Source organism: Cryptomeria japonica, chromosome 1 (genome assembly GCF_030272615.1).
Source record: "Cryptomeria japonica chromosome 1, Sugi_1.0, whole genome shotgun sequence".
NCBI classification, from domain to species: domain Eukaryota; kingdom Viridiplantae; phylum Streptophyta; class Pinopsida; order Cupressales; family Cupressaceae; genus Cryptomeria; species Cryptomeria japonica.
Window position 1 is genome coordinate 435,423,212 of NC_081405.1, and position 20,847 is coordinate 435,444,058.

General features: G+C 38.9%; 1 protein-coding gene across 1 annotated transcript in view; it reads left to right on the plus strand.

The window, feature by feature from the left end:
* Positions 1-20,847, plus strand: part of LOC131064846 (uncharacterized protein ycf23) — a 189,738-nt gene that overhangs the window by 33,249 nt on the left and 135,642 nt on the right. Inside the window, exon 2 of the mRNA XM_057999142.2 lies at positions 7,255-7,320. Coding sequence (XP_057855125.1) covers positions 7,255-7,320 — 66 coding nt within the window. The remainder of the gene's footprint in view (positions 1-7,254; positions 7,321-20,847) is intronic.

The window sequence follows — 20,847 nt, forward strand, 5'->3', positions numbered from 1 at the left end:
GGTCTCCCGGTCCGCACCATTTGCACAAATATTGTGTGGCCTCTCCCTTCGGGCAGTCTCGGGTGAAGTGCCCCCACTGGCTGCATGCTTTGCATTGTATCATCGGTCGGCCTTTGGAGTCGTATTGGATGCGGCTCCTTGTATTGTTATTGTTGTTATTGTTGTTTTGTCCTCCCCACCGGTTATCTCGGTAGCCTCCCGATGTTGCATTGTTGTTCGCCTGGGAGCTGCCGGTACCGCTTGATGTAGTTGGTTGTTCCTGCGTAAGCAATACTTGTTGGTTTCGTGTTTTCATGTTGTAGGGGCATTCCTTGGTGGGATGCCCCATCAATTAGCATAGATCACAATAGGCCTTCTTTGGGTAGGAGCCTTTCGTGTGGCCGTCCGTCTTACATTCCTTGCACCAAAGCTCCCCTTTGTCAGTCTTGCTCGGACCTCCCTTCATAACCTTCAACTCTTTCATCATCCTCAGCATGTCCTTCTGCAGGGCTTGCACCTTTTTGCCAGACTCACCATCATTGCTGCTTCCCTCAGAAGAGTCATCATCCTCGAACGAGCTATCCTTCTTCTTTTTCTTCTTGGATGTCTTGGTCTCACTCTCGAGATCCATCGCTCTATTAAATGCATCTCCGTACGAGGTTGGTGGAACAATTTTCATCTTCTTCCGAAGGGAGTGTTTCAATCCCTCCACGAACCATCTCTTTTTCAACCCATCCGCCGATTGACTCTCCATTTTCCCCAACAGTTCCTTGATTCCTTCGGCTATAGGCTCGGACCGTCTCGTTATTGTTTTGCTTTGTGAAATAGATTTCGGCTACTATTTCATTGTCGTCTTTGAGGAGGCGGAACTCTATCTCGAACTCCTTCTTTAGGTTGGGTCATGTGCCGACTTTGGCCTTATCCATATCGGAGTACCAGTCGATGGCCACTCCCCTTAAGGTTGTTGGAAATTGTGTTACCCATTCGTCCTGGTCGGTAACACCATTCACTGACCATATGGTTTCGCAAGTGCGGCAATGGCGGACGGGATCTTCCTTCCCATCGCCGTTGAACTTCGACAGCTTCTGTTTACTTGCTCCTCCGGTGCCTTGTGTGCTTTTACCTAGTGATCCTTCGCCTTCGCCTCCTGCACCTGACCCTCCACTCGTGGGTCCTCCGGAGAAGGTTGCTGACCCCGAATCGAAATAATTGCCTCCCGTACGGTACCCTTGTGCTCCCCCGGCACCTTCGGCTGTCTCCCTTCGGTTGGTTGTCTCCCTCCGGTTGTCCTCTGAAATGGACAAGTTCTTTAGTAGGTCTCTGGTAGCGTCAATCAGGTTTAGACTTCGCCTTGTTTGTTCCACCAACTCTTCGCGACTTCGTACCCTACGGTGGTATTCTGGTGAACTGTAGAGTTCTCCTTCGGCACCCTCCGTGACTCCTTCTAAGTTCCCTTCGGGCAACCCTACGACAGTGTAGAGAGTGTAATTCTCTCCCTCTATCTCTGCCTCTGCAACCTCCGTGACACCTCCTGGGTTCCCTTCGGGCAACCCCAAGCTGGCTTAGCCTATGCCTTCGTTCTATCTGCTGTCTGAGATTCAATGCTCTTTGTGCCACTTCCCATTCGTCACTTTGTATCTTTTTATTTTTGTCCTTATTTAGTATATTGGGCATAAATCACTTCCGTACATAGCAAGCACACACCATGTACACAAAACAAAAAAACTTTTATTATTTTCCCTTTCGGCCACAATTTATGTCAACATTGTGTCGGGATTATTACAGTATTGCTTTATTCCTCCCGGAGGTTCAGGGTTCAATTTCCCCTTCGCCTCTTGCCATCACGCTCTGGTTCCCAACAACGATTTGTTTCTTCATACTGTCGGAGGACTTGTTGGCGTCGCTCCTCACAGGCAATCTCCTCCAGGCGGGTTCGCTGTGCCAGTGATGCCTGTGCAAGCAACTGGGGGAGGTGGTTCATCAACCGATTTGCTGCGGGGCTAACTTCCAGTGCGGTCCACACGACACTTGTTGGGACTTCAGCCTCCGTGGCCTCTCTTCGAAAGTAGGTCTCGATGGCCACCTGAAGCAGGATTGAGAATTCCCTCGTTGCAGTGTCCTCTCCATCGTAGAGTTCTGTTTGTGCGTCGTCGACCTCTGGGTTAATCTCACCAACGGTTAGTCCCATCGTGTCTGTACGCCATCCGCTCCTTCCTTTCCCGAGTATGTCTAGGCAACGGCGCCAAATGTTTACCCCGTGGGGTGTGTTATTAATATTGCATATCAACAGTCAGATGATAACCATAGGATAGAATAGTAACCAGAAACTCAGAGTAATGCTTCCATTAATGCCAAAATGTCTAGTACAATAATCATTCCCTGCATCCATGCATCCAACAAGAAGTACAAGAGCATATCTAAAGACACGGTCGAGGGTTGCGGTTACCACCTGTAGGGAACCGTTGTGCAACGGACAACTACCCTCGATGACACTAACATACTTAACCAACGTAGCTTAACAAGTATTACAAAGCCCATTTTACGACCAACATGGATTTAATGTTAAAATGTCCTAGGTTTTGACCACATCATCAGCTGATTCTGCAAATTCGGGCTAAAGTTCGGTCCTAGGATACATTTTAGGATTAATAATCTTTCCAAATCTTAGTGCAAATACCGAAATTTGTAGGGTGAAAGATGAAACTTGGTGTCAACCTCGGTGTTAGGAAGGCCAAAAGGATTAAGGCCTTATTCCAACTTGCAGTGATATCATCGAGTTATGAAGGGAAATCCCAAAATTCAGTCTCAAGTCCAAATTTGATCAATACCTTAAGCTATCATAACCCTGCTCCTTGTCCATCTTTCGGTCAAATTTGTCCATTGAAGGCCCTTCTCCCTCCTCTTCATTTACTTAGTTCCTCATATGCTTGGACCTGAATCCTTGAGTCTCTACACACCTCCAAGTTCTCTCTCTCTCTCTCTCTCTCTCTCTCTCTCTCTCTCTCTCTCTCAAAACGACAAAATTGCTTCAGGACACTAACAAAGCCGCCAAAAAGAGAGGAGGGGGTCCCTGTCGGAGACGAGGAGTGTGTGCACAACACAACACACTTTCATATCAGTTTCCATATTATCATGGACTGCCTTCCAAACTGAGAAGGACCTTCAAGGTCGAAAAGATTAATGAGCAACACATTTCTCCTAACAACTTTAACATTAAGGGATTCATAAGCAGATGGATAATTTTTCAACATTATACATGTTTAACCCATGATGACTTTTGTTCAATGAAAGACCACATTACAAAGACCAGGCCCCACACCATCCTTATAAGCTGGAATTTTCTGAAACATTTCCCATGTCTTCTTCACAAACCACTATAAGGCATATTTTAAGGTATACCTGGCAGAATATGCAAGGAAATGGGTAAAAGATTTGCAATCTAGATGAGAAATGTGAGTGTTTGAAACTCTTTCAACTTCCCGACTGCGTAGCACTTCTCCATTTTCTCTACAACGTGCCCCTCCTTAGGACCTTTGTTTTCTCCTACACCAACATGGGAGCTCCTGCAATGCCAACACAAAAAAATCTAATATTCCTCATGCAACATGAGTAGGGTTACCTAAAACTTTGAAAGGAAGACAAAAACTACTCTTTCCCTCTCTTGGGCGTGGAGACTTAGTATTGTAGATTATTTTTTTATTTTTAGACTTTACAGTTCCTTGGCACCCAAAACTTTTTGCAAATGATTTATGCTTTTTTGACATGAACCTAGGACTCTAGAGGCCTAAAACACAAATGGTGACCATCTATTGACTATTTAGACCAAGATAGGACCAAAAAAATTTAACATCATTGCGACCTTTGCGGGATGCTTGCCTTCTTAGCATGTAAGACTAGTGGCCTTGTACTATCCATTGGGCAAGGAGTCATAGAAGACCTGAAACAAATTGAAAAGGAAAAGCCAAGAAATGACAACAGCTGTGAATACTTCTTGATCAGCAAACAAAACAAAAGACACACAACTACCTAAAAGATACTTAAACAGCACCTAACTACTTGTGCATCGGTACTTGGAGGAAAAGACAAACTATAAGAATGTGCAACAGCAGTTATTCAATATGAAAAAATGTATCCTAAAATGTACAAGAGTGTATACCATCACCTCAATAACAACGGTTGAGATGGATAGGCAGTTCCTCTCCATCCAGTTTACAAGTTGTAAGCTTGATCAAGAGGAGTTTACATGTCATTATCGAGTTATGATGTAGGGGATGAGACATGCTTGAGCCATTAATTAACTATTGAGTGGCAAGGAAGCTGACATTGAGAGTGTGGTTCCTTTGAGATGCTTGTTAAGGTAATTGTATTTTTTCCTATTAGGGTGGTTTTAGTAAGAATGCCAAGAAGATGGATAGGTGACATATCCCTAGGTCCATGGAATCACTTTATGTTGTTTGCTTTACTTTTAATATGAGATCTTGTTTTATCATCCATCTTTATAATGGGATCTTTCTAGTGGTTCACATTTAAGATATAATGGCCAACTATTGTCAATGTCTGCTCTTGAGGTTCAGGGAACAAGTTTTTTGGAAGAGCATTAGCTAACATAAAATATAAAGTGTATTACAAGTGTTGGCCATAAAAAAAGGGCTCTCATATGGCAGGTTTGCGATGTTTAGATTTGTCTAGTGGTGCACGATAAAGGAGTCATAGTGCAAACGTAAATCATTGGCATCACATTTTTAAAGTGGTTGAGTAGGATGACAAACAAGCCGATCTTTTCTATGATAGTCTTTCTTGTATTGGTACATGCTCTATGGAAGTGGTCCTTAACAATAAGTTTTGCAATCTCCGTTATGTTCCTGTTTTTATCAGTTTACCTAGTTGACACTGCACTGTGCAATTGGCACTTTTGCTACTTGACAGTTATCATGTGCATGTCAAACTATGGTTGAGTATGTGAACCGCTGACTAGCTACCATAAAATATCGCGTGGATTACAAGTGTTGGCCATAAAAGTGGGATCTTGTATGGCAGGTTTATGATGTTTAGAATTGTCCAGTGGTGCAGAATAATGGAGCCATAGCGCAAACATAAACCATTAATATCACATTTCCAGAGTGGTTAAGTTGGATGGCAAACATGCCAATATTCTCTATGATAGTTTGCCTTGTTTTGGTGCATGCTCTGAGGAATAAAAAATGGTCCTTGACATTAAGTTTTGTAATCTTTATGTTTCTGCTTCTATCTGTTTTCCTAGGGGATACTGCATTGTGCAATTGGCACTTTTGCTACTGGACAGACTGCTCAGGGGAGTCTTGTTATACCCATTAGAACTTAATCAATATTTTTCCATGCCTACTTTATTTGTACTTTGAAAGCACCCAATCATCTCTTTGAACATTTACCTTCTACTATTAGTAGCTTTGTTCATCGTTTAAGCAAGCTCAACATGTCAATAATGGAAGCATGTAAATATCGTAGATAGACTCCTCTATTTTCTCTAAGAATAAATTAGTTCTTTAATTGAATTGTTATGGCTTACAGTGAATGAATATCATCATTAGCAGTAAACATAAAATCATACGTATCATGGTTACATGTTCAAATTATTTACATGTATGTTTGGACACCTTGTTCCATGGGAATACTTTTAAGTCTTGAGATTCAATGGAACTACATTCTTTCACTTCGGGTTAACAATGTTTAATGTCAATGAACAATTTATTAACCAACATACTGACAAGCTCACTCTGATTTTCCTTCGGGTTATAATTTTCTTGATTAATTAAGAAAGTTAATTACATGATCTTCTGGATTATACAACAATTCAAAACAATTCAAAGTGACGGGCCTAAAATGTTGACTAAGAAGGATTATATTTTCATCCTTGATAGGAATTGTGACAGGGAAACTTACCAAGTGGAAGGAGAAACTGCAAAGTGCTAGATAGAACATCTCTGAACTATTAAAACTGACAAAATACCTGATGGACGTTGTTTTATTGACTGCTCTGTGGAGTTATCAACACCCTATGGCACTTCATATTTTTGAGTTGATCTAAGCATCGTAATGAATCTTATCCTTTATAAGATTTCGACATGTGCTCAGCTGGTTGAAGTCAAAGTGATATTATCTTTGTTGATAACCATTACGATGCTAGCTTTAACAGTGAATTCAATAGACATTTTGATATTAAAGCATGAATGCTTCTGACAAAAACTGCATGATTTTATTTTGCATCAATTTTTGTGAGTGTTTGTGGAGTGTGATCTGAAACATTGATCCAAGATAAACTTGCAGAGTTTTTTCCAAAGCCATTCATACCAATTTTCATGGACCGTAAATACCTTTAAGGCAACAATCTGATACCGTTTGCCTTTTTTAATATTTCTTTAAAATTGATATGCTTAACATAAGTGTGATGTAAATAATATACTTTCTTTAGAATTTTGGGCAATGGCCTACCTTCTGATAGAGATTTACATGAAGATAATATTATTATTGGAATTTGCTAATATACAAAAATAAAAAATTAAAAAATGAAGTAAAAGAAGCTGATAGCGTAATTTTCTATTTTATCTTCCTGGGCAGAAAGTTGTGAATAAAAAAGTTACAACTTACAGATTTTTGCTGAGCACTAAAGTACAAATAAAAAATGCATTTGGAAGCAAACTCAATTTTACTTTTATCTCCTGCCACTATTATATACCCATCTTTGGCAGGATTTACTCTTAGGAATGTCATTCTGCAGTCCTCAAAATAAGCATGGGGTTAGGTTCATATAAGTCCGATGAGAAACTGGAAGCAGTACTAGCCTAGATTTGAAACCTAGGAATTAACCTAACAATTTTTTTGGAGTTGATGTAATAACTTTTTCCCTAATTTTCCCTAAGAAGGATTTACCTTGATTGCTAAGACTCAAATATGGAATGGTTCCACGTCAATCACATTTCCTTAATTTTACTTTCACTTGATATTTCTTGCAATGCATCTGAGGTATCTTGATTTATTATAATATCTACAACGGTATCTCATTCAAGTACTTATAGAAAACGAAGTTATTGTTGAGTGTCTTTAACTGGTTATAATTAGAATGAAGCATAAAAATTGTTAACAGAAAAAAGAAAGGTTAGGAAGCAATGAATTTCTTTTACAAGAAAGCAGAAGGTGCCTGAAAGATTGAACATTCACTCTGAGAATTATTAATACAAAACTTTTAACTCATATTACTTATACTTGACTGTACTAACTTGCACAGCTCTACTGCCACAGATTATTTCTGGTCTTCGAAACTTCAACAAAGAAATTGTTGCTTCTGTGGTAATTGCTGCACAAAAGGTATGTAGTTAAGCCTGTTATTTTTTCTATTATTTTCCTAGAAGGACAAGATTCATGTAACATTGTAGTGTGCACCATCTTCTGAGGTCCATTGTGAAAGGTGGGTCATCAAGTGGTCAAGGGCCATTGTAACTCTTCTTGTTAGGGACCTAATTCCTTGCTTATTTTTGTTGCCAATACATATGCTAGTAATGTGTGTTCAATGTACATTATATAATGCTTGGTCCTTCGAATAGCTTTTCTTGATGTTACAGTATACTTAACATATTTGGTGTCGTTGCTAAGATTTGGCTTCATAAATGTCAGAATGAAGCAGTCATAGGGTATTCATCTATGAGATTAAGTGACAATGGAAAACAATTTTGTTTCTAAAAGTAAAGACAACTACTAATGGCTAGGGAGTTGGATTGTATGGAAGTAAATTAAATGAAAGAATACCTATTTGTAGAGGACACTAGAAGATTGCAATCAGAGGATTTTTCCCATTCTAAGCAGGAGACAGGTTATAACCTAGTGTAAAATGAGTATTTTGACTGGTTGGTGGCCAATCTACCAAATTTATTGCCATTTTTTTTGATTGATTTGTAAATATTCAGGTTGAAAGTGAATAGGAGGTCAAGTGCCTATATGTAGGATGGAATTATGAAGAAAAGAATAGCTTGAACGTGACATATGCCAGGGACATTGAAGAATTTTTTATTTAGGTTGCAGAAGGAACAACCTATTTTAATTACAAGAAGAAAAAATAGAAAATGCAACGTGTGTCTGAGATAAGGTCTATGCAACTAGCAGAACAAATAGAGAAAGTTTTTGCATGAAGTCACAACAAGGAAACAAAAACTTCTTGAAGAAATATAGCCCCTTCAAAATAAACTGTAGAGATCCTTAAAGAGAAAGGAAACCCTCAAGTAGATGCAACAAAAATGAATATTTCTCTTCTCAGATGAGGAAAGCGGTAGTTAATACTGTAATACCATGGAACCATGCAATGGTTGTAATACTTGCTTATGAGTGACAGGAAGCAAGATGAAAAGTTTAAGAGGTAATGTCTACCCATTTTGGAAGAACGAATTGGGATAACAAGGAAGCATGTCCAAGGCTGATGGAATAAATGAATATGTTAATTGTAAGAATTGATGATGACCTCATAGGAATCAGTGCTTAATTATTTTTTGGTGATCATCATCCTTGCAAATGACAGTGACCTTACATTTGAATCTTGCACTGATTACAGAAATAACTGGAAAACACTATTTAAACAAGTCACTAACAATGACAATAATTGTCAAAGTAGGGAGATGCTTTTGTTTCAAGTTAAGGAAGTGATGGATTTTAACAAAGTACTAGCAAAGAAAGCACAATATCTATTTAAACAAGTCACTAACAATGACAATAATTGTCAAAGTAGAGACATGCTTTTGTTTCAAGTTAAGGAAGTGATGGATTTTAACAAAGTTCAAGCAAAGAAAGCACAATATCGAGATTTGGTAATCAAGAAACAACGAATGGTAGAGGCATGTATGAAAATAGGAAGACAATGGAAAATGACGAGATTAACCTATAAATGTTATGGCAAACAAGATTCCATTAATTTCATTGGGTTGTCACTCAGGTAAGGTGATACTAAAGTATTGCAGATCTGTTGTTGATATGGGTGACAAAATTCCTGCACATAATTAGAAAAATTCAATGAGGTTTCAAGTGATATGGTTTGATCTAGGAACCTAAATTAAGGGTGATGAACAAGTGGTTGATCCCACAACCTTGATAATCAAGGATGACAGACATATTATCATCCATGGGGACAACATTGACAAATATGATAGTGGATGGATGATGAAACACGAATATACTCCCAGAGGATACTGTTGTCACAAAAGTTTGCACCCTTGGTGATCAGGCTAGATCACCAACCTTGTGAAACATGGAAACAACCTCTCAAGTGTGGGACATTGTGCTGTTGTGAGGTTGAGTCTTCGAAGAAGGCTGGCTTCCTCTTCAATATGAAATGCAGAGTGTTGGACCAACCCAACACTTGGTAAAACTAATCTATTGATTCTCAGGAAAAGAGAGAGAGAGAAGGGAATGCATGAAAGAAGGGAAAAAGGGTTTGCACCCAGACTGAAATGATGATCTCCCCTGCTTATGACTGCACAGAACATCAATAAAACTACCCCAAGTATGCATTGATTCCTATCCCAATTGGACACTTAAATGTGAGTGAAGGTTGGAATTTGGAAAATGGCAAGAGGAACTGAAACCAATTCACAGGTGCCACCCAAAGAGGAATCAACACTACACCTACAACTCAGGAAAACCAACAAGAATGTATTCAAACAAAGAGGTAAGGCATTGCACACATTGAGTGAAATGAAATGAGGCAAATTGACTAATTTTATTCATGAGAAGGCAAGGAAACTTTTACAAGTGTAGAGAAACATGAAGAGTTCTGCAGAAGAAAAAAAAAGGAGATCTGATCAAAATGTTACAGATTTGCTTTTATAGATCAGGCATAACTTAGATGATTTCATTTGAGAAAACCCTAACCCCACCCGGGTTTGGTTACAAAAATATCAGAGGAGAGAGAGAGAGAGAGAGAGAGAGATCGGATCAATAGATTTGATGGCATGGTGAAACAGCTCTGAGAGCGTCCTCTGCCTTTGAAGAAACAAAAATCCCCGCAAATCAGGGAAAACCTTGCATCTGAATGCGTGTTTGTGTACTTGCAGAGCCCAAAAGTCTCTGAACTACATTGAAGAGGGCATGGGTGGTGTCAAAAATTGGCTTGCAGGGGTCACCTCTGGAGTTATGGCATTGAAATGCGGTGGTTGCACTGAAATCGGGCCCAAAACCGAGCACCGACTGAGAAAAGAATGTCCTCGACCATCAGGTCGACAACCACCCTCCTGCAGAGCATTCAAAAATCAACGACACAGAGAAAATCAAATGTCCACCGTCAATCTGAGAGATTCACGCGAAGATGGACGCGCGAGATCTCCCGACATAAGCATCCAACAGGCCCAATAGAAGATTAAAACATGGCCGTCGGATCGGGCCTTTATGAAGATCTGACGGCCGCAATTGGCTAACGTGGCACCTCGGGTTCACGTTTCACTTACTATGTTCGACTGCTGAGCAACCCTGCATATCGCGCGGGATAAGGGGGAACAACCATCCCCTTTGGATTTGCTTTGTCTTCTTATCCCGCGGTTCCCTTTGCACTTCCTGTTTACCTCGCGGGATAAGCTTTCTTTTTTTTTGCCTCACTTTCTTATCCCGCGGGCCTTTTCCACTCTCTGTTCTACCTCGCGGGATAAGCCTCCTTGAGTTTTCCTTTATCGGCCTTCACTATCTCTTATTCTGCGAGCTCCTTCTTATCCCCTTTTATCCTCGCGGGATAAGCGTTCCTTGTTTTGTCTTCCTTGTTTGCTTATACTGCGGCATCTCCCTTGTCTTTGTTCTATTCCGCGGGATAAGGGTCTCTTTGATTTACCTTTATTTTCTTATCCCGTGGGAACGCGCTGGATAAGAAAGTCCTTTGTTTTCTCTTTGTTCTCTTATCCCATGTCACCTTTGATGCCTTTGTTTTACCTCGCAGGATAAGAGAGGCTGACTCTCTTCTTACTTGTTGACCTTTTCACCTTGTGGGATAAGGGGAAAACCTATCCTTTGTCCACGTCAAGCTTATTCCGCGCAACCCTTGCTGCATTTGTTTTATCCCGCGGGATAAGGGAAAATTTTCCTTGCCCTTTGTTATTTTCTTATCCCGCGGGTCGCTGCTTCTAACCCCACGGGATAAGCAAAATGTTTATCGTTATTTCTTATCCCGCATGACCTTATCCTGCGAGACCTTTGTTCTTTGTTCCCTGTTAAGGTTGGCACAAAAATTGCCAACAGATACCTGGCAGCAAGCTTACTATTGCTATCCATTATCAAGCCACAGATTGAAAATCAGCCATTTATCACGAAGTTTGCGGTCTTTACTAGCATGGACAGGTATATGGTCCCTTGCTTGGAAAATATGGTTAAGGGTTGTTAGGGTTGATCACATCTATAGGAATAATTTGGTGCATTTAGTGAAAAAGTGACATCTAATTTTAATGAGGAAGCTTCCAAGAACATGAAAATTAATTTAAAAGATGCTTGAAGGATGAGACTAGGCTGGATAGTATGTTGTTACACTAATTTTTAGATTCCGATGAGCATTTTCTGACAATAGGAAAACTGATTTTTCAGAAGGCATTTTATATTTTGATCAACATTTATAAAATGAATTAGGTTAGATAGCAGGTTATTGCACTTGTATCTTCGAGATTTGAAATATTCCAACCTTATTTCCTTTCAAGATGAAGTTGGTTTGGACTTTGGAGGGGTCTCTGCCAATTATTCACTTATCATATCCCAATTAGCCTATAAGAATTAAAATAGTTTGAGGGTCTCCATCAATTACTTATGCCTTTGAAGGGGACATTATGGAACACTCATTATTTCTATTTATTACTCAAATATTTTATGCTCAGAAATAGTGATTGAATCCAATCAACACAATTGCCTAACACAAATATGAATTAATTTAATATGCTGCTATAGAAGTATCTCTGATGTAAACAGCAACATGAAATTCAAATCTGCCTCTTCTGTAATGCCCCCATTTTTATGCCTTCTTGTTTTGTGAGCATTGGCTCGGTTTCAGGGTTTTAATGGCATCCTATTGGCTTCGAGGATAGCGGCAACACTCTTTGTAGTGTTCTAGATTTTTGTGGGTTTGTTCTCAGTCCTTGGAGAACAATACTATTTATAGTAAGTGATTGTTTCGACATCATTCTTTTTGGGTTTTTTTTGGGTTTGTTCTCCTCAATCCTTGGAGAACACTGCTATTTATAGTTAGTGATCATTTCAGCACCAATCATCATCCTTTAGCATCAGCTATGTTCCGGCATGATCAATCACCGGTTTTGGTGTCTTGGTGAATTTTCTGTAAGTTGGTCAATAATATTTTAATATCTGCACTAAAGTAATAAAGTGATGTTTTATTATTCACTGTAGTGTTCAAATATCAAAAAAGTGTTTCTTTGTTCCTCAAGTTAGATGCTTAGGAGAGATGTGGGGGACTGAAGTTGTTTTAAAATGTTATGGGGGCTTTTTCGAGGGAAAATAAAATATTTAAATTTTAAATTGTCCTGATTCCCTCCAAACTCTATAAATTGGAGTTTTGGCTCTCATTTCTCTCATTTAGAGTTTACACACATAAGGAGATGTAGTTGGAATAAACAAAAGATTCTTCTAGGCATTATTGAAGATGAAAATCCTCTTCAATCTTGCTGGTTTCGATGTTGAGAGACCCACTCTAGATGGTTTGGTATTTTCACTCAGAAAGTACATTGTTTTTTAATGGAATTTGCTTGCCAGGGTTTCGAAAATGAATATTTTCAAGGTGTTTGATGGGCAGATGGAGTTTGATTTTTGGGTAATGCTGAGTGTTGATTTTTGGAGTTGCTGATGGTAATATTGCAGAGATATTTATCCTGTCCGTACAGCTACCTTAGGAGGGCCATACCACCCATTTTATGCTGAAAATGTGATGCTGATGTTTCACAAAATCTGAATGCTTCCTGGGTTTGCTTCCTTATAGTAGGGCAATCAAGTTAAAGCCAATTATTAGAAGCTTTTGTTGCAGACTGAATTTCTGGATAGGCTGTACCTGTCTAGGGGGTGGATGTTGGAAACCTAGGGCTATCAACTTGATCTTTGGAGGTATTTTGGGATCAAGAAGGGGCGTCTATGCATTGGTAATCATTGGTAGGAGTTTAGGCTTGGTTTATTTCCAGCAGAATGAGTTTTGTGGGAATGTTCAGTTGAGCCCTGCCTCATACCATGGCCATATGACTGCCCAGCAATCTATGTCCATAGAGAGTGGGCTTAGAAATGATTAGCATTGCTTCTTGGAGGTATTAATGGAAATGGGAAGGTGATGTAATGACTTACCATAGTTGGGTGATGTTAAATGATTTCCAGAGAAGGTTTAAATGTCAATGAAGGCTGTTTTATACTGCAGATTCCAGAACAGCAGAGTTTTCTCAGTCTACTTACATTTTGGATGGATTTGGATACACTTATAATAATTTATTCCAAGGTACACTTGCTTGAATAATCATTGTTAACGTTTTCTTCGAAAATTGGGTCCCAAGTTGCATGTATGTTCTTAGGAAATTTATAACAGCAGATTGAAACAATGTATGAACTCCATATCAGAATTTAATGACAATTTATTGAAAGGTGTTCCAGTATTTTTGACTGTTGTAAATTGTTTGCAATGTTACGACATTGATTTCATTATCAAGGAAAATTAAGAAATGAGGGTTGATTATTAACAGCAGCTGAAAGCTATCTTGAATGCACAATTTTCCCATGATTCATGAACAACAGTGAACCCAACTTTAAAACTTTATAGCAGAAAATTATGACAGTAGAGAGTGACTTTCATACTCATCTTTGGATCTAATCGTGGGTCCATTAATTGGGAATACCCAAAAAAATAAAAAATATTAGGGGTGGTTGTTATATCTTCCTAGATAATGTAAACTGAAATCTTAGTGACTGTTGATATTGCACCAGAACTTTAAACTATTGAAACCTTTTCGATGCAGCCATCTGAAGAGTGATAGAATGCTGAAAGAAATAATTTGATATAGCCAATAACACCATGAATAATGTCAATGGGATTGTGCTCTAATGGCAAGGCCATAAGGTTCTCAAGATGGAGATCCATGTTCGAATCCCCAAAGTAACATCTAGTGTTGGATTTTTAAGTGGTGGCTCTTGGACTTCCATTGTGGCTTTTAAGTTGATTTGAGTTGAATATGTTGATCGGGGAGGAGGTCCCCCTTGTGACCTCCCTTTGACTTGGGCTAGGATAAAAATCCCATTGTTTGCCAAAAGAATAAAAACACCATGAATGATAATATCTAGCCAATTCTTACTCAGGAATGAATAGACAACAATGAAGGATGGTTACGGACACATTAATGTAGCGAAGTACAACTGAAGTGAACCTGAAATTAGATGCCTAGAATGGTACAGCCAGTCCACAAATATTATATTGTAATATCCTTAGCAGCTAATAGATTGAAGACATCAGCATGCTGCAACCAAACAAACTAAGGTACGACAGCTCTAATAAAATATTCCCAAGCAATATGCTGCACCTTCCTTTATCAAGTATATTATGACAACCAAACCAAAATAATATAATCTCCAAAAGTAAGATAGATCCAAGGATATGGTATGACACCTGAGGCTGAAATATATTCAAAGCATAACATTAGTCCTTCTTTATAATTATAAACAACAACATATGGTATGGCTGCTACCAATATGGTATGGCAGGAAATATCAATTGATACGACCATTAATAACAAAACAACATAGAGTGGTACAATCAGAACAATATGAATATATTTGTAATGTCCCCAATTTTAATAAAGTGACTTAATTGAGTTAATTAATTAAGTGGTCCTAAATTTTAAATAATAGCATAAGGACTTATTTAATTAATTATTTTAATTATTAATAAAGGGGCCCAAATTAATAAAATAATAAACTATTATTGACCTGCTTGTAACCCTTCAAGTGGAGAACACTTAAACTTTCATGACAACTGCAAGGATGAAGATGTTTGTATGAATTTTGTCAAGCCAACAATGGTTGATCAACTTCATGAAGATGCGAACTCTAGCAATGATCCCTTACAAGAGCAATCTCTACAGTTGGTTGAATACGAAGTTTACCCTTTGGTTGGGCATGAGGTGTGCATGATTGTCATCTCTCCTTGTGAGTGGCATCTATATGAAGAAAGCAAGTTGGATTTTGTCATGTCCCCTCCTTGACCGGTATATATATATATCCTAAATGAGGCAAGTATTACTATTGATTAATATAATGATTAACAAATGATTATTTTGAAATTTATTTTTTTATTAAATAAATTATTTAATTAATAAATATATTAATATTTATACTGGAAATGTGATAAAGTCGATTATTTAATATATGTTAATAAATAATACTAATATATTAAATGAAATAAATATATAAAATAAACTATTAAAAAATATTAATATATTTAAATATATTACAAGATGGAAATATGAATTATTAAATAATAAGAAAATCAAATAATGTAATACTTAATATTAACGCACGTTAAATGGAGCAAAGAGTGGACAAAGTAAACTGCGTAAAAGTATGTTTACGTGGAGGCAACCCCCCCCACGTGGAGAGCTAACTCCATGGTAGCCCCTCCCCGCAGGAAGTGGTGGGACGGGGGTCGCAGCTTGGGCTGCGACCACCACCACACCCCTTCTTGCGGAAGGGACCCCGTGGGGGGATGCGACCCTTCCCCTCCACGGGATATTAAGGGAGGATCACCGCAGAGCAAGAGAAAGGGGGAGGCACACGGGGAGGAAATAGGGAAGTCTAGAAACGGCCACTGCGGAAGCAAGGAAGGCTCGAGGCAAACAAGGACTCCCGTCTACAAACGACAACTGCAGATTGCGAACATCTACATCAACTTTGATTTGCAGACAGGTAAGAAGGGTAAGGGTCATAAGATATATATGTGTGTGGACGTGTGTACCACACACACACATATATACTAGTGCATATTTATGATTACATGTATCACTAATGTTTATTTATATGAATATATTAATAAAGATAGGTACCTAGGTAGAATACGTATGTATATCTAGAATCATTACAAAGGCTAATAAATATAATAAATATTTTATTATATTTATTAACGAATATAAATAATGAACATTTTATTACATATGTTAAATGAATATTTTAATACATATGTTAATGAATATGTATGAACATAAGTAATAAATACATATCAATGAATAGTAGGAATATATGTTAAGAAATAAATGTGAATATTGGTTAATGAACATTTTTATGAATATATGTTAGGGAATACATGTTAAATCAGGAATATGTAAATGTGGATTATGGAATGGAAAATAGTAATAAAATGCAAAAATGTATTAGAAATGTGATTACATGTTGGAGGCTATAGGGAGGAAACTCCCTTAGTCTAAGAGAGGGACTATGATAATCCCTAGGGCAGTATATATACTGAATATCTATATGCATATATATGGCTTGGTTGACTAAGTTCATTCAAGAAGAGACGGATCTGGCCGGTCCCCTCTGAGGACTTGGATGATGAGATGCATCAGCCAAGGCAAGGAATTGACATAGGGTCTTCCTTGGATGGCTTGGGTGTAAGAAATTACACCCAAGATAGGAAGCGAATTAACCTTCGATTTCCTGGATGGCATGGGTGTAAGAAATTACATCCAAGACAGGAATCGAATTAACCTTCGATTTCTTGGATGGCTTGGGTGTAAGAAATTACATCCAAGACAGGAATCGAATTAACCTTCGATTTCCTGATATGGCATGGAACCAAGATGGGTTCCAAGATGTTGCACTCGTATCCTTTTTAAGAATTGAAATTAGTGTTAATGGTGTAATTGAACTTTAATTGCAAATCAGATTAGTTATGTATATTTTTTTTGTTGTGTTCTAACAATCTGTTGCAGGATAATGATCTCTAACTAGTAGGGATACTATAGTGGTGTTGACGTGTATTTTGTACACGATCATACACAGAATAAAATACCCAAGGGTACCTTATCCTCTCTTGAATAAAATCTCTAACTGCTGAAGATATCGCAAGAAGGATCAGTTAGGGTGACTTCAATGTTCTTTTAAGTAGGGTCTCTATGTGTGGATAAGCACCAGTGGTCGTTGTGATTGCTGTTTCATCAAGGGGCCTTACGTTTCCGAAATGCAGGAACAAGATTTCCTAATACTAATGAATTCCGAAAAAAAATCAAAAGAGTAGGGCTTGCAAGGGATCTAGTCTAATCTAACCCTAAGAATGACTCAATGTGGACGAGACTTGGCAAGATTCTACCAACTTCAATATTGCCATAAAGTAACAACTCAATTGAAATTGATGCGATCTTCTAAGGTAACAAATGATTTTTTCAATTCATCAAGGATCTTAGACACTACCACGAAGGCACATATCCAAGATACAACAATGATTGAAAGTTTAAGTGATTCAATTTGATCCAGTTGACCACGCAAGGCGTTCCTACAATCAGCAAGAAGCTAGTGGTTTGGAAAGTGAATCTCACCGACGATCAAGTCCAACACTTTGTCCTTCAAATTAAAACACTACTTTGATTGAGAATGATTCAAGAAAACGAACAACCATGAAGATAACCACAAGAATTGCAATAAAACACCATAACTTCAATATTTTATTGATCTCAAAGCCATCATGAACAACAATTGTTTGAAATTCCTTCTTCAAAGCTCAATCTTGCTACAAAATACTTGCTTCTATCAAATTGCTAATCTCTAATCACTAATGCTGATATCTAATCTCTAGTTTCTTAGTTCTAGTTACAAAATGAAAAGAAATGAGGGTATATATAGCATCCTCAATTACAATGAACGGTCGAGATCAAAAGAAGATCAATGGCCAAGATTATGACACCTAAACCCTAATTAGGGTTTTATTACAAAAGTTCCCCTTTTATTGCACAACATTAAATGCATAGCCAAATATTAAATTTGGCACAAAAATCTAGGAGACATAGACCAATGACAATTAAGGTGCCACATCATCTATAACAACCTCTCATCTAGAATCTTATTCCCTTTCCAATGCTCCTTTTTAGCATATGCAATGAATCTAGATACGATTCCTTCGATCTCAGCAATGGGAATCTCGGGAAGATTCTTCATTCGTTCTTCTAAGTGGATGACCTGATCAAATGCCTTGAGAAGAGCAGCGTCCCATTCCGGTTCAAGTTCCTTGGTCTTCTCAATCAGGAGCATGGTGGCAAACATCTGATCTCGTTGCTCATTTGTAATAACATTCTCATCTTTGCAAAAGATGACCTTGACTCTATCTTCCAATTCCTGCAAATCCACATCTGTCTCAACTTCGATCCTCCTGCCAAGAATAGTACGTAGTACCTCAAACACTCTGTCCTGGATCGGGTGGATAACCTCCTCAACATGATTGCATCTAGTACTGATGTCCTCGAAGAGAACTTCCTTCATCTGGAGTAAAGTCGACCACTGAAGTAAACTATGAGGTCCTCCATCCATTATCTTTTCTTGCACTAGAACCTTCCTTGATGTTTGTCTGATTACTTGCAGGACAGGAATGATAACATCCTTAGTATGAGCAAAAGCAGCTACAGTTATCATCAAGTTGTGGATGACCTCAAGAACCTGAATAGCTCGGTGAATGGTCTGCATCATCCTTGTTGCAAATTCAATAGCAACTGCATGGGATTTGTCAATCCACGAGCTCATAAGCTGAACCAAACTCCTGACTCTCTCTGCCTCGCCAACTGATTCAAGGGGAAGTGCCTGTGTAGGAGATACTGCTGGATCCTGACGTCTCAAAGGCTGATTGAGATGGCTAAAGTAGCCTCTCCAAGCACTGACCTCTCGCTCAAGCTTCCTATTCTTTTCCATTTCTTCCCTAAGTTTGTCCTTAAGTGCCTCAAATGAATCAGTGGCATCATCCAACGTCTGTTCGGCTGTGGGTGGACCAAGCTCAAATGTCTCTACATCATATTCCTCTGGGAGTATCTCACCTTCATACTTGTCCATTGCCGGTGTAGCTATCTGCAATTTCCTGGATCCTGTCTCATCTCTGATCATCTTGGACATCTTAGTAGCTTTTCTCTTCTCTGTCATCTTTTGAGAATCTCCAACAAGGCTCTCTAAATCAATCACATTGTCCTCGTCTTCGATCACAATTACCCTTGTAAGTCTTTCCTTTAACCAATCTGGGATGGCCGATCTTGTTTCTCCAACCTGTATCTCATTGGGCAATGTTTCTTCTTCCCTGAGAGGAGACGTTACTTCATTATCTTCCTTATCTTCATGTAGCTCATTAGCTTGGAGAGACCTACTTGGTGACCTTCGAGGTGCCTGTCCTTCTTTATCGTTCTGTACCATTGATTCCATAGACTCCTCTATCTCAAGTGTCCTCTTCTCAGGTCGAGAAGATGTGCCGGATGAACGATCTCGGTTGGCCTCTTGCTTCTTCTTGGAAGATTCTCTTTTCTCAGGTCTCTCTTTCCTTTTCGAGCCTCTTGGATGGGGATTGCCCTCACTTACACTTCGAAGGTTGCCTTCGCTTGTATTTCTGGGACTTGAACTGGTTTCTCTTCCAAAGTGAAAGTCATAGATATACCTTGCTCTCTCAACTTCTGATGCTGCACATCAACCCATCTGCGAGTACAAGACAAGACTGGAGCCATCAAAGCATCTAGATCCACAACCTCGGGTTCATTCCAATCTAGCCTCACTGATTTGCTTTCTCGATCATAAGATGATTGAAGATGTCTGCCACTGTCCTGAGCTTGGTCGGCCACTCTGTAAATCTTGCATTTCTTGATGAAGTCTAAAGGCAATCTAGAATGCATTTTTCTTTTCACTTCAAGGTCATCCAAGAGATTCATCACAAAGTCTTCTACCTGAGGTTCATGTTTATATTTTCTTCCGACCGTCTCCTCTATATACCCATATGGATCAAAGCTCTCTCTCAAGGCAAAGAATGAAAATGAATATAAAGCTAACTCCTTCTCTACATCATCCATGGCTAGAGCATTAGGACATACCTCAACTGAATTGCCCAATATGATAGGCACAGGAACTCCATTTCCATGTCTGTGTCTGAATGCTTTCACATAAGCTGCCAACTGTCTTGTTACCTCAAGTAACACAATTCTGTCTGTCGGATATCTCGGCAACATATAGGGGGGTGAAGGACATCCATGAACTCTAATATATGTAAATTTCTGGAATTGGATAAACCATGCACCGTACCTCTTTATAAGCTCTTGTGCATCTTGAGATAACCGGTTGTGAATCCCACCTTGCAATATCCTGGTGATGTTCATCGTGAAGGTATCATTAACTAACTTGTAGTTACTTCCTGGTGGATGATGCAAGTGAACATAAGAATCACAAACTCTGACCTCGCCGGGTCCTCTTCCTATTACTCCTCTGTGAGGTAGTCCTGCATACTCAAAGCTCCTGATCAAGGCATATATGACGTATGAACTCATGTGGAAAGACTTGGTAGCCTTCAGTCTCCTTAACTGTACGTCCAAGCAATGGCTAATAATTCTAGCCCAATGAATTGTTCCTTTTCCCTGAACTATCACTTGGATGAAGTAGAACATCCACTTCTCAAAATAGAAGGCTTGAGGGGCTCCTGTGACTCGGTTGAGCAGTGTTATCAAATCTCTGTATTCCTCCTGGAAATCGATCCTGTGTGGTGTATTCGGAATCTTGCTCAGGCGAGGACGACTCTTGAGTAACCAGTTCTTGTTGATGATGCTTAGGCAAGCATCTGGATCATCTTCGTACATGGACCTGGCTCCTTCTATGCTTTTATAAATCATATCTTTATGTTCT